The following is a 14,350-nucleotide window of genomic DNA, read 5'->3' as shown; positions in this document are numbered from 1 at the left end:
AGGCATCCACTGTTATGAGAAACGTATGCCCCTTGGTGGGTCCCACAAAATCGATGTGGATACGGGACCAGGGACCTCGGGGCGTTTCCCATTCTGTTGGCGGTGCTTTTGGAGGAGCTGAGTGTGTTTCCTGGCACTTGTTACAGGTGGCCACCCAGGTTTCTATTTGCCTGTCCATACCTGGCCACCAAGCGTAGCTCCTTGCTAGTGCCTTCATTCGCACGATGCCGGGATGTCCATCATGCAGTAGTTTTAGGACCTTATGCTGTAGTCTTCCTGGGATGATGACTCTGTCTCCCCACAGGACACATCCTTTTTGGGAGAAAAGTTCTGTCCGCCTGTGTTTGAAGGGCTTGAAGGTGTCGTTGGGTTCGTTGTCAGGCCAACCTCTTTCCACCCAGCTGAGGACTCGTGCCAAACAAGGGTCCTTCCTTGTTTCCGATGCGATGTCTTGTGCAGTTAGTGGTGCTGAAGGAAGTGCCTCGATTTGCAGTGTAGTTAGGGTTGGAGCTGGGTCGTCTAGGATTTCTGGTAGTGGAGAGCGGATCAGGGCGTCAGCGTGGGGAATGGCTTTTCCGGGTCGGTGTTGCAGTTGGTAATCGTATGCGGCTAGAAACTCTGACCAGTGTGTCATTCTTGGCGATAAGATGTGGGGAGTTGGTTTATCCCCTGCCAAGATGCCAAGTAATGGTTTGTGATAGGTGATTATAGAAAAAGGTCTTCCATATACATACTCGTGGAATCGTTTGATCGCTGCCACAATAGTGAGAGCCTCTTTATCTAGTTGGCTATAGTTTCTCTCAGTTTTAGATAAAGTTCTTGAAAAAAATGCAATGGGTGCCTCAGTACCGTTTGGCAGGACGTGGCTCAGGATGGCTCCTACTCCAAACGGTGAGGCGTCACAGGTGACAGTTAAAGGTAAAGTCTTGTTATATTGTATCAATACAGCATCTGATGTTAAAAGGTCTTTTACTTGCTGAAAAGCCCGCTCTTCTGGACGTCCCCAGACCCAGGAAGCCTTCTTGTCGAGGAGCCTGTGCAGGGGTTCAGCAACAGTCGCCTTCTGGGGTAGGAAGATGTTATAAAAGTTGATGAGTCCCAGGAAGGCTTGGAGATCTGTTTTGTTCCTAGGTATCAGGGCGTTTTTTATTGCAGCCAATTTTTTTTCAGTAGGGTGAATTCCCTGTTTGTCAAGAAGGTAACCAAGGAATTCAACCCTCTCAGTGCATAGTTTGCACTTTTCCTTCTTGACCTTCAGGCCAGCATCTTTGAATTTTTGGAGGACCATTCGTAGTCACTTTTCTAGTAGGCTTCTAGTGGGGGCGGCTATCAAGACATCATTGAAGTAGGGCACAACCCCTTTTATGCCTTGTAGCAATCTTTCCATCAGACTTTGGAAGATGCCAGGTGCTACGCTCACTCCGAACTGGAGTCTATTACACTTGAATGCACCTCTGTGCGTGACTATAGTTTGGGCTTCTGCGGTCTCTGCATCTACGGGCAGCTGCTGGTACGCTTGGGCTAGATCCAATTTTGCGAATATTTTCCCACCCCCAAGGGAGTGAAGAAGGTGTTGGACCACAGGTACGGGGTAAGCGCTCTGCTGAAGTGCGTGGTTTAGGGTGGCCTTGTAATCCCCACAAATTCTCAGAGATCCGTCAGGTTTTATGGGGGTTACAATTGGGGTCTCCCATCGGGCGTGATCAATCGGTTCCAACACGCCCTGGGCTATTAATTTGTCCAATTGTTCGTCAATCTTTGGTTTGAGTGCAAAGGGCACTCGACGAGGCTTAAGGCGAATGGGCGCAATATCAGGGCAGAGATTAAACGATATGGGGGATTCCTTGTACTTGCCTAGCTTCTCGGTGAAAACTTCCCGGAAGTCCTGGACGAGGGCCGCTTCCCAGTCATCGTTTTCGGTCTGGTTGATGCCCGCCAGTTCGATTCCTAGTGGCGCGAACCACTGCAAGCCTAGTAAGCTGGGTCAATCTTTATCGACGATGGTAAGAGGTAGGGTTGCGGTGTGGTCTTTGAAGGAGACTTGGACGTGGCTGGAACCGGCGACTGGGATCCTATTTCCTTGGTAGTCCTTTAATATGATCTTCTGTGTGCTGAGGTCCTGGCGACGGATGTCAGGGATCAGCTGTTTGAGGGTTTTCCAGGAGACCATTGATAGGGAAGACCCGGAGTCGACATCCATAACGCATGGCCGATTCTCAATGGTGACCCTTACTCAGATTTTTCTTGCATCAAGGGATGACGCGTGGCTGATGGTGATGGTTTGGTGCGCCTCTTCTCGTCTGGTAGAAGTGGCTGGTGCTCGATTTCTGTAGTAGTGGTTCCATTGGTTGCTTGGGCGGTCCCGATTTACTGGTGGGGTGCCTGTTGTCTGCCGGAAATTATTTTCTCTTCGGTTTGGGCTGGACCCTCGCTTGCTTCTACAGACCTTTGCAATATGGCCCCTCTTTCCACAGGAACAGCAGAGGGCGTCTAGGAATTTGCAGTCTGATTGCGGGTGGTTTCCCCCGCATCCAGCACACTGATACGAAGGTTTGCGGTTCCGCTGGTCTCGCTGATCGCATTCTGACCTGAGTCTGTTGACCTCTTCTTCCTCGCTTTCTGATGAGGATTCGAGGTCTTCATGGTGGGTGGTCATTGTGTGCTTCTCAGAAAAGGAAGTAGTGTCACTAGCGAGTTGGCGGTGTGGTCCGTTCGTTTGGTGCATTCGAGCTGCCGACTTCCTGGTTGCTTCTGCTGCAGTAAGCTTCGCGATGACATCTGCGAGGCCGATGTCCCCTTGCCATAATCTTGCTCTGGGTTGTGGGGTCTTTTAGACCCAGAACGATTCGATCTCTCATGGCTTCCTCTAGGTTTGCGAAGCCACAGAGTCCCCCAGGTTTCTGAGGTCCGCGATGAAGTCTCCAACACTTTCGCTTTCCTGTTGGTCCCTCTGGTAAAACTCGTGTCTCCTGATGAGTGTTGGCACCGCTGGGGCATAATGGGCCCGGAGGATTGGGGCGAGGTTGTCCCAGTCCATCGTCTTGACTTCTGCTGGTTTAGCGAGTGCCTTTGCCATCTTGAAAACGGCGGGTCCTCAATGGGTCAGGAATACAGCTCGTTTCTTGCCAGGCGTAGCATCCTTCAAGTAATTGGTTTCCAAGAACATCTGAAACCTGTCCATATACGAGTCCCAGTCTTCGTTGGCTGGGTCAAATGGAGCGGGTGGTATGGCGCCGCTGGTCATTCTGCCGCTATTGGTGCGCTATCAGCCACGTGCTCTGTTAGTGTTCAGCGAGTGCTCAGTCAGCTCTATCGTCTCCGCATCCCACCTTCGTCGCCAGTGTTATGTCTGGGAGAGTGGGCGCAAAGAACGGAGACAAGGCATCGAATAGTGACTCCAACTCTTTATTAGTGACTTCAGAACAGAGCAAATACTTGGGCAGCAGCAGCTCCTTTTATAGAGCTGGCTGCTGTCAAAACACCCAATGATTTGAGTTTGCCGCGCTGGGAGCGTCCAATCAGCGGCGACCCGCCAACAGCCAATCAGATCAGCCAAAAGCGACCAATCACAATCCGCCATTAGCGGGCCAATCAGAAGTGCAGGTTTACGAGCCTGTCGTGGAAGGAAAACTATTAGAAATGCAAACTAACGAGTTGCTTAGTTCGGAACAGTTTCTATGATAAATTGACTGATTTAGATAAGATTTTGACAGGTAGTGATGAAAAGGTGATTTAAAAACTGTTTGGATATTTATTAGAAATTAAATTAGAAGAAGAACAAGTTAAAGAAACTATGATTGCTTGGGGGAAGAATTTTGGATATGGGATCGATTTAGAGAAATGGCAAAAATTGTGGTCTTAAAATTATAAAATGACAATGTCAACAGCATATAAAGAAAATTTGTATAAAATGTTTTACAGGTGGCATTTCCCCCCACAAGAATAGCAAGAATGTTCAAGAATAAATCCAAAAAATGTTGGAAATGTCATCAGACACCTGGCTCATATTACCATATGTGGTGGACTTGTGCGGATGCTAAAAAATACTGGAGTAAAATCCACACGTGGTTGGAAAAAATGACAAAAAAACATATAGACTTGAAACCAGAGATATGTTTATTGGGAATTTTACCTGAAATATATAGTAAAGACTTGAAATACCTGATTATAAATGTATTAACAGTGGCTAGGACTGTATTTGCTAAAAACTGGAAAAATGAGAAAATACCATCACGGGAGGAAATCATTAAGAAAATATTGGAATGTGCTGAAATGAGTAGATTGACATTTGAAATTAGAGAACAACAGGATAAACAATTTTATAAAATTTGGGATCTTTTCTATCAATGGTTAGACAATAAAATACAGTAATGAAATATGTAGACTTTTAGAAAATAATAAATATATAAAGATGTACTTCTTATTATATCTCCAAAATGATTTTAGGATAGATTTGGGATGATAATATGAACTGTTATAAAATAAATTAAGTAAATTATATTTATCTTGTAAAACATGAATGAATAAAAGTATAGTCAAATGATTGATTAATAATGATACTAAGGTATTTAATTTTTGATTGACAATATGAGATTACATGTAATGTAATTGTAATTGAAGACTACGAAATGGAAGCACAAAACACTTTGTAAACCAACCGGCACTCTGTATGTACACATATGGAAGACAGTTTGATGTTTTTATGTTTTGTTCGTTTATGTTTGTTTTTAAAAACCAATAAAAATTAAAAAAAAGAAAAAGAAATTATTTTATTTTATTAAATAACCACAACCACAGCTGGAAATGAAAAACTACTGTTGTAAGTAAGGAGTGATTTCTCCCCCTTACAACTGTTGCTTGGCGAGAGAGTTACCAGTCTCAATGTGTTTGGAAAACGAGCACTAACTCTACCCATTTTCAGGTGGACATAGATTGATTTTGTATACAAAATAAACTTTATGCCAATACCTTAAACATCTACTTTATCACCAATAGTTAGTTTTCTATCTCGGTTCTCCTCCAGTCATTCTGATGATCTTCCAGTTCTATATCTTTGGCTCTGGAACAAGAAAAAGATGCCACTATGATGACCGATCCTTTGATAACTCCTATCATTCTACACAAAGTTGATCAAGATCCTTATTTTTTTGAGCAATGCAATAAAAGGTGCCCAAGTTCATTTCCATTTCTATCTTCATTTTTGACCTGTAAACCTATTAACTTGGCTAATTTTGAAAACACTGCCTCCCCATGAGATTGAAACATGCTTTTCTTGGCGAGCATAAAAGTCACACACATAAAAATGTTGTAAAAAAAATAGCTTGGTGTGGTATAATATCCCCTGGAGTGATTCTTCCCTCTGATATAGGTAATCCTTGACTTAAAACCAAAGTTACAATGGCACTGAAAAGTTGCTTACAACTGGCCCTGCAGCATATCCATGGTCATGTGATCAAAATTCAGTCACTTGGCCACCGGCATCCTGGGGTCATGTGATTGCCATTTGCGACCTTCTCAGACAGCTTCTGATGAGCAAGGTCAGCAGGGGAAGCCATATTTGCTTAATGGCCACATGATTCAATTAAGAATGTGGTGACTTGCTTAACAACTGTGGGAAACAGGTTGCAAAATCAGACACAAGAACTTAACAGTCCCCTTGCTTATCAATGGAAATTCTTGTCCCAGTTGTGGTCATAAGTCAAGGATTATCTGTATATGACAGTCCTTATTCTCCTTGCCTTGAGAAAAGCCACTGAAACCTAGCTTTTTAGCCAAATATTGGGGTCCAGATATGTGTAGTCTTTTAGTTTGTTTAATTATAGAATAGAATAGAATAGAATAGAATAGAATAGAATAGAATAGAATAGAATAGAATAGAATAGAATAGAATAGAATTCTTTATTGGCCAAGTATGATTGGACACAAGGAATTTGTCTTGGTGTAAATGCTCTCAGTGTGCATAAAAGAAAAGATACATTCATCAAGAGTCAAGAATCATAAGGTACAACACTTAATAATAGTCATAGGGTTATCAAGTTTGGTTCACTATTTTATATATTTGAGTGTTTTAATGATGTAGGTCATTCTTTTTTTTGGATCATTGTTCACAAATTTGTTGTGTGCCACCCACACAACATTATTAGGGCTCAAAACAAATATATTATAAATACAAATAAAGGAAAATATTTGTAGCTCAGGATTGAAATGAGGAGCTGCTCTCTGAACTTGCTGAAGCAAGCTCAGAGAGTACTAAGGACTACTCAGTCTTATAAATGCAATAAATAGAATAAGAAATGGGATATGAAAGGAAAACAGGATCAGGAAACAAAGCAGGAAATGTACAGCTTTGTACAAATATACAGCTCATGAATGAATATATCACAGCAATAAAATGTACAAATTGTTTAAGATTAGGATTGACTAGGATTGTCTTAATTCAAAGGTAAAAAGTATAAAACGTCTTCCCTCTTCCTTCCTTCCTTCCTTCCTTCCTCCCTCCCTCCCTCCCTAGTAAAGATTTCAAATCAGCATGAAAGTGCCCTTAGAAGATATTCCATCAAGGCTTTTCATGAAGGATAGTATTAAAAAGATTAATTAACTTCAAACCAAAATAAAAATACATATGCAAGGAGTAACACAAGAGTTTAGCTCAGTAAGGGACATATATATGCTGGAAAGAGAAAATCTTCTGGCATCCATAAATATATACATGCATACAGTACATATATTCTCACCATTGATGCAAACTGCCAGTTCTGACTTACATGGTCAAGAGTTCAGCTTCATAGCGCATTAATCTGTTCTTTTCCAGTACTAGTTCAAACCATTCATGTAATAATTCAGATTCATCTTGTGTCCTTGAATCTGTTTGAGAAATTTTAAAAATGCTAGAATTAGTTTTTTTCCCCCATCCGAAAAATTGCATCCAATATAGAGTAGCGGTTATTAAAATGTCCTCTTCCAAAATACTCCAGTTGTATTTTCTAAGCATTTTCAAATATTGCAGCTGCTGAACTGAAGGCTAGAAGTCCCAAAGGTGTTTTTTTTTTTTCCCCAAGAGGCAACTGGACTTTCTGGTTTTTCTTTGAAGACGTTTCTTCAAAGCTGAGCTGAAGAAACTTCTTGGATGAGAAGTGAAACGTCTTCAAAGAAATGCCAGAAAGTCCAGTTGCTTCTTGAATAAGAAAAAAAAACACCTTTGAGACAACCATGACCTGGTGACTGAGAATCTTCATAGACATGAAGGCTAGAAGGCATATTATTAAAAAGTTAAGTTCCATTTTTGATCCCACAGGGTTGTTCTTCACAGCAGCATGCAAGTGCTGTTATCCAGCATGGGAGCCAGCCAGCAGAGGGATCCGACCGGTGTAACTACCGGTTCGGTGATTTTACATTTTGCTGCGTGCGCGTGTATATTGTCGTCATCTAGCTGCCTGGACAGCTGCGCGCGGGTGCACAGCAGTTGAAAAAGCACTTTTTCCCCTGCTTTTTCAACTGCAGCTGTGTTGTGCAAAGCAGCTGCGGTTGAAAATGCAGGAAATAAAGGTCAGGTAAGAGCCCGGGCAGGTGGGTGGGCCAAAACAGCAGCAAACATAGAACCGGTTTTATGTATGCTCTCTGTTTGCTGCTTTTCAGAGCAACCGGTTCTACAGAAGTGGACAGAACTGGTAGAATCCCACCCCTGGAGCCAACAGAAAACAGTGCTGGCTTAACAAGGGGCTGATCACATTTCCAGCAATGAAGTAGAATAAAGATCTTGTCTGCACCGGAAAAGAGGGAAAATTGAGAGCCCTATTGAAGAATGCCTTCTTTAGGACCAGATATGACCATGTCTCTCTAGGGTTGGAGAACTGACACCAAAGGAGATGGTCTCCTCCTCCTTTCCCTTCACTTCTCCTGCCACCAGTGGTAAGAAAAGCAGAAGACAAGTAGGGAAAAAACAAGCCTTCTGCCACTTGTTCTCCAATTGTACAAAATGACCACTCTAAGACCACTGTTCTTCTCTGCAGCTATTTCCCATTTTTCCTGCCAGGTGTGGCAGGAGAAATAACTTGCCACAGACTGACCACCTGGCATACCTTGTACTAAAAAGGCAAAATTTGCTACTTTTGAAGTGAAGCAAAAGGGCAGAGAGCTGTAAGACAGAGACAAGTTGGGGATAATATTATGTATTCATGTCCAGCATGAATTATTTATTTCACTTATTCAAAATGCTTTTTCACCAAATAGCTTCCAATACTTTTCAAATCAGATTTTTGAGAAACTCTCAATTACAGCATGAAGGCAGAGGATATTCCTACGGTTTGTTTCTACCATTTATATTTTAAAGAGTATCTCTCTTTCTCTGGAACACATTATACATGCTTAGTTGTTCATACAACCAGGCCCTGCATTTTTGTAAATGCGCAAGGGTTTGTCACATGGTCCCACCTCAGTCTGCGGCACTTCCAATTTGTGATGATATACAGTACAACCTTATACTGATATATCACGTTGGAAAAAATCTGTACTTTCAGTAGCTCTCACACAAAGTAGAGATATATAAAACAATAAAACGAAACAACCAGGATTTATCTTTTGATATCCCATTGCCAGTGATGGAATATGAACCTGTATAGAAAAGCTTTAGGGAAACAGGGATTTCAGAATTCAGCTGACGTTCCAGCTCAGGGGTGTCAAACTTGTGGTCCGCAGGCCGGATGTGTCATGCACTGGCCACGCCCACCCCCAGTTTAGTGAAGGCGAAAAAAATAACAATACATCACATGACAACATGACGCCGCAAGTTTGACACCCCTGTAATCTAGCTGTACTAAAATTAAGTTGCACAGAATTAAAATCAGTGCCTAAATGAGAGGCTGCTCCAGAAGAACTTTAAAAGAAAAAGAGGAACAGATCACAATTAACCTAGTCCGTGCCCCAGTAATAATTTTAATGGTATTCATAAGGCTAAGATTATTTGAGGTTTTTCTAATGCGTACGTGGTTGTTGCTCCAGTTGTGATCCTCTTAGACACATTTTGCTCAGTGCCTTTAGAGCACTTTATTTCACCCTCCACAGTCTCTTATTCAGTCCAGTAGCTAATGAGTAATTCCCCCTAACAAAAGAGCCTTTCATTTCACTCTCACACAATTATTAGAGGGGAGTTGCATTAATGTCATGGAAGACTACTGTTTGCAGGCCTTTTCTCTAAATTTGGTTATTAAGAACCTTTGCAGCTCAATAATATTGCTTAACTGTGATGATTTTCTAATTACCATAATAACACCTATTAAATCACTTGAACTCCATAAGCACAGCCCTGCCTAAATACAGCTTAATCTAATAAGACCTGGTTATTTATTAAAGCAATAAAGTACTATATTTCTAAAGGCTGAACGAACAGAACCGTAAGAGCTGTAACTATACATTAACAACATAAACATGGTTAACACCAAATTAATAAATTTCTTAGGTTGTTTGCCAAATCTACATGTAAGGTTGACAAATGAGAAGTAATCAGTCCCTCTTTTAGAACAGCAGCTTCTGTCGATCAATCAATAGAGAACAGGGGGAAAAATTGACCCTAATTAAAGGAATTAAATTACTAATGATGGGGAATGGAGCAGAAATCTTCCATCTCCCAAGCCATGCCAAGTCAATAATGGCATAACAACTTAGCAAGCCTAACTAAAAGTCTGTACATTGTTGAATGCTACAAATATTCAGTTCTTAAGACTTTGGGCAGCTTAACCCATTTGCTCCATTCATATGAGAACCCTTGTTTTTATTTTCGTTACAGTAGATAGAAATGCTTTTGACAAAGACTCTTGTAGGAGGTTTTTTTTCCTCCCTTTAATAGCAGTGTCCTTGCATCAGTATCATTTGCTATGGCCTGCTTGCTTGGTGCCCCTTTTATAAGAAACTGTTGCTACCGTTGAATTAGTGCAGATGGAACAATGAGATACCAGATCAGGGAGAATGGAGATGATCAAGTGCCTCTGATGTGTAATTTACAAGGTTGCATATGAGCTGGAAAGATCAGCAACAATTCCATTCTAACATGGTACTCGGAGCAAGCAACCAGCCTTCTTGGGGGAAACATGGAATAAGGCCAGCTCACAGCAAGAAATTTATGCTCAGCAACAAGGCAAATCTAAAGTCTTTCTCTCACAAGACAAAATGCATGATGAAGACAGCAATTTTTAAAAGGTACCACCTGCTGTGGGCTGAAAAGTAATTTGGCATACTTTGGAGCAATTAAGTAACTGTTTGCTCTTCCAACCATCTGTTTAAAAAAAAAAAGTACCATTGCTCTGCATTAGCGCTAAAGCTGCTAGAAAACATATTCAGTCCTACCTATGACATCTTACAATTGCCTGTGCTTTAGATGTGCTGGTGCCCACAGTGATGCTCAAAGGCATCAGGATGCCTCCAGACAATTACATTTTATTCTGCCTGCTAAGCCAGGAGTCTTTAGCAACTTTAAGACTTGTGGACTTCAACTCCCAGAATTCACCAGCCAGCATGGGGAAGCCTGGGAGTTATAAGTCCACAAATCTTAAAGGTTTTCAAGTTTGGAGACCTCTGCACTAAGCAAAATGGCCTCCAGTGCCTACTCAAAGCTTGTCTTCCTCCTCCCTCCAGTCTTTCTATAATGTAATGTTGGTGTCACCGGAGAGAAAGGTGTCTTCTTAGCAGTGGTGGGATTCAAATTTTTTTACTACCAGTTCTGTGGGTGTGGCTTGGTGGGCAGCCTCCCCACCCCACTAACCTGCTTTCCAGCTCCGTTCTTCTGTGCAGGGCAACAAAAGAAGAGCCAGCCAATCAGCTGGGATTTGGGAGGCAGAGAATAGATGGGGGTGGGGCCAGTCAGAGGTGATATTTGCCGGTTCTCCGAACTACTCAAAATTTCTACTACCGGTTCTCCAGAACTGGTCATAACCTGCTGAATACCACCTCTGCTCCTTAGGAAGGGAGGAGATCAGTGATGGGATTCAAATATTTTTAACCACCGGTTCAGTGGGCGTGGCTTGGTGGATGCGCTTTGTGTGCGTGCACACACTTTGTGTGTGAGCACATACCAAATGTGCACTTTGCGCAGGTGCAGAGGCATTCTAACTCACCTCCTGCAAGCCTGCAGCTGCCGCAGGGCACTCTAAGTAATAAAAGGGAAAGAGGGAGAGGGTGACTGAATGCAAAAGAAAATAGTTCCTTCATCTTTCTCTTATTCTTTTTGATATCCAAGCATAATGTGTGCTGGACTTTGACCACAATAAATCAAATTAATTGATTGATCACAAGTATAAAGTGCTAGAATTCTACCCCCTTTTAAATTTTGCCTCTTCTAATGGAAACGTGTAGTTACATGAGATATGGCCATAAGAATACAGATTTACAATTACTTTCTGATCTCCTCTATTAATTTTCAGTAATACTGGTCTGAGTTGTAGCAAAAATTCCTTTTCCTTTCCAGTATCTGTTTGTTTCAATGGGTAGATTTAAATATACCTGCTTTCCTTCCTTCATTTGGTGGGGAGACACTGGAATTCACTGCCCAAGTTTGTTTGCTTGTTTGTTTATTTAATATTTACGCCATCCATCTCACTTATAAGGTGATTCTGGGCAGCTTTAAATTTATCACTAAATAAACATGAGCAATTGATAACAGCTTGATTCTGGATGACTTCATTAACATTATATACAGTAGAAGTGAATTGCCATTTTGTTTTAATTCCCCAATCTAGTTTACAAGGTGGAATGTTCTTGTGGCCTCTCGAACATTAACCAAATTGCCACCTACTCCAGCTGCTCACTTGTAGGTGGTTGGGCATTGTCCTGTACATCTCAAGATTAGCCATGCTGTCCCCAACAATCGTCACATGATACCAAGGGGGAAAGTTCTCACATAATCAAAAATGCCCACAAGCCTAAAAGTTTCCTGTATCCCATTCTATCCCAATCTATTCTAGGAGGATAAAAGATAAAATGCAAATGAATTTTTTTGTACAACTTCTCAAACAGCTTCAGGACGGCTGGCATGTTCTTCAAATCACACATTTTTCTGCCATTCTCACCTGCTTCTCCTCGTAGTTCCCTCTCCAACTGAACACCATACACCTCAAGGGCTCTCTGTTGCTCTTCTACTTCTTCCAATAACCGTTGGATAGCCTGGATAAATGAATAAATTAATCTAAGAAATAAAACCTTCAAAGGTGCTGTTTTGGTATACAGCTAATCCTCAACTTACAATCACAACTGAGCCCAAAATTTCTGTTGATAAGTGAGACGTTTGTTAAGTTAGTTTTGCTCCATTTCACGACCTTGCTTGCTACAGTTGTTAAGTGAATCATTGCAGTTGTAACAAGTTAGTAACGTGATTGTTCAGTGAATCTGGCTTCCCCACTGACTTTGCCTGTCAGAAGGTCTGAAAAGCTAATCACATGACACTGCAATGGTCATAAATAGGAGTCAATTGCCAAGCATCTGAATTTTGATCAAGTGACTGTGGGACTGTTGCAATGTCTTAAGTGTGAAAAACATTGTCATAAGTAACTTTTTTCAGTCCCGTTGTAATTTTGAACAGTCACTAAATGAACTGTTGTAAGTTGAGGACTACTTGTATCTACTTCATGGCTCTCTATTCAATTAGACAGTGACTCATTATGATGATATTGCTATTTTCCTAACTGTTACGTAGAGATACGGGAACTAAATGTAGGCCTTTCAGCATACGTTAACATATATCTTTGGGTGTTTTTTTAAGTCTCTATCCCAAGAAAATTTAAACACAGATTAAGGCATATATACGTATGTTTCTGCTGTCAAATATTGTCAGGAACCATAATAGTACCAACAAAAGTGCCTAACCGTTCTTTAGCAGTCATGCACCTGGGATAATAGCTACTGTACAACCTATTCCACCAGAAAAAGTACTAAGATTATCCACAATAACAGCGCACATAAAAGAGTCTGGTTGCAGAGCTTCTAAGGCCCACAGATTTTGTCAGTAAAATGAATTGATGAACATAAAGCCATCAGTCCAAGAAAAGAAAATAGCACAGGTAAAAATGAAAATGTACAAAGCTAAAAAGAAAGGAAATTAATATAAAATTTTGAGACCTGTGGAGAGATGGATAGTGCATAAAGAGGTACAGAATTGGGCAACCTGGAATGCCAGTTTGGTTTAGTAATTAAGGTGTTAGCCTAGGAACAAAGTGACTGTGAGTTCTAGTCCCCACCTTAGGCATGAAAAACTGCCTGGGTGACTTTGGGCCAGCCATTCACTTTTAGCCCAACTCACCTCACAGTATTGTTATGAGGAAAATAGAAAGAGGAAGGAGTTTGCAATAGTGGCGAATATCTGTAGGATGAGGGTGAAAGTTCATTCTTTGAGCTTGTGGGTTGGTTTCCGAGCATTTTGTTACTAGGCTAGCTAACATCTTCAGCTGAGTTTAGGGGATGTCAGTGTCACTATTCTTCTGTTTATAAGGGTGTGAGTGTGACAGGTGAGGGTCTTGTGATACGTAGGTGTGAGTCATCAGTGAGAGTCTTGTGACGGGTCTTGTAATAGGGAGGTTACATCAGGTCAGGGTGATTGGGAGGTGAACTGCTGGTGGTGGGGAGTTGCGTGGGTTGGTTGAGCATCAGTGCTATCTCTGGTTGGCTATGCGGTTGATTTGGGTTCTGAGGGGTTTTTAGGCTGGTTGTAGGTTAATTTGTCTGTTGATGGAATTGCTTGTGGAGTTCCGGGCTTCATTGAACTCATGAGTGTGGTGGATGGTAGCATGTTTTTGACCTTGAGTAATTTATAAGCAATAATAAAGGTGGGATAAAAATCAAACAAATAAATCTAAACATGGAACAGATAGAAGAAATGACAAAGAAAGGGCATGTTCGCTACCAGGAAATATCTTCAGAATAGGATAAATAAAAATCATTTCAAATTTCTTGTCAAGAGAACAGTGAAGGAACATATGGCTCCACTGAGCCATCTTCATAAGGACATACTAAGCATTAATGAAGGGGAATATTTTTGCAGTTTCCCAATAATATGGCAGAAGACAATGCATCCAAACTGGCCAAATATTTTACTGTTGAATACATTACATGAAGGGTAAGAAGCTAAAATACCTGTGCTTTGTGAAGTCTATTTAGTTCCTTTTGTTTAACCAGTTGCTTTGTTTCTTTTTCTAACCTTTTGTTTCTTCTACTTTTGACCTGCAGAAATAAACAACAGCACATACCAAAGGAAATCAATACTTTGTACTTAGCCACAGATTTTCATAGACTTTTCTTTTAATGTGAATGTTAAGTAGCCTATGACTATGTTAGCTGGGACAGTCTGAGCCATTTGTCAAGAAAGGCCTAA

General features: G+C 41.3%; 1 protein-coding gene across 7 annotated transcripts in view; it reads right to left on the bottom strand.

Annotated features, from left to right (window-relative positions):
• MICAL2 (microtubule associated monooxygenase, calponin and LIM domain containing 2) overlaps positions 1-14,350 on the bottom strand; it is a 149,199-nt gene that overhangs the window by 8,419 nt on the left and 126,430 nt on the right. For all 7 annotated transcript variants that reach the window (XM_087950957.1, XM_026664837.2, XM_087950954.1 and 4 more), the window contains 4 exons: positions 14,113-14,199; positions 12,057-12,150; positions 6,765-6,864; positions 4,969-5,059 (listed from right to left, as the gene is read on the bottom strand). In XM_087950957.1, the coding sequence (XP_087807083.1) occupies positions 4,996-5,059; positions 6,765-6,864; positions 12,057-12,150; positions 14,113-14,199 (345 nt within the window). In that variant the 3' untranslated portion in view covers positions 4,969-4,995. The remainder of the gene's footprint in view (positions 1-4,968; positions 5,060-6,764; positions 6,865-12,056; positions 12,151-14,112; positions 14,200-14,350) is intronic.

The sequence above is a fragment of the Notechis scutatus genome, chromosome 1, assembly GCF_049901735.1.
Source record: "Notechis scutatus isolate UNSWTSFEM ecotype Mainland chromosome 1, rNotScu1.2, whole genome shotgun sequence".
Lineage (NCBI taxonomy): Eukaryota > Metazoa > Chordata > Lepidosauria > Squamata > Elapidae > Notechis > Notechis scutatus.
The sequence above is the reverse complement of the archived record's forward strand: the minus strand, read 5'-3'. Positions and strand labels throughout refer to the sequence as shown.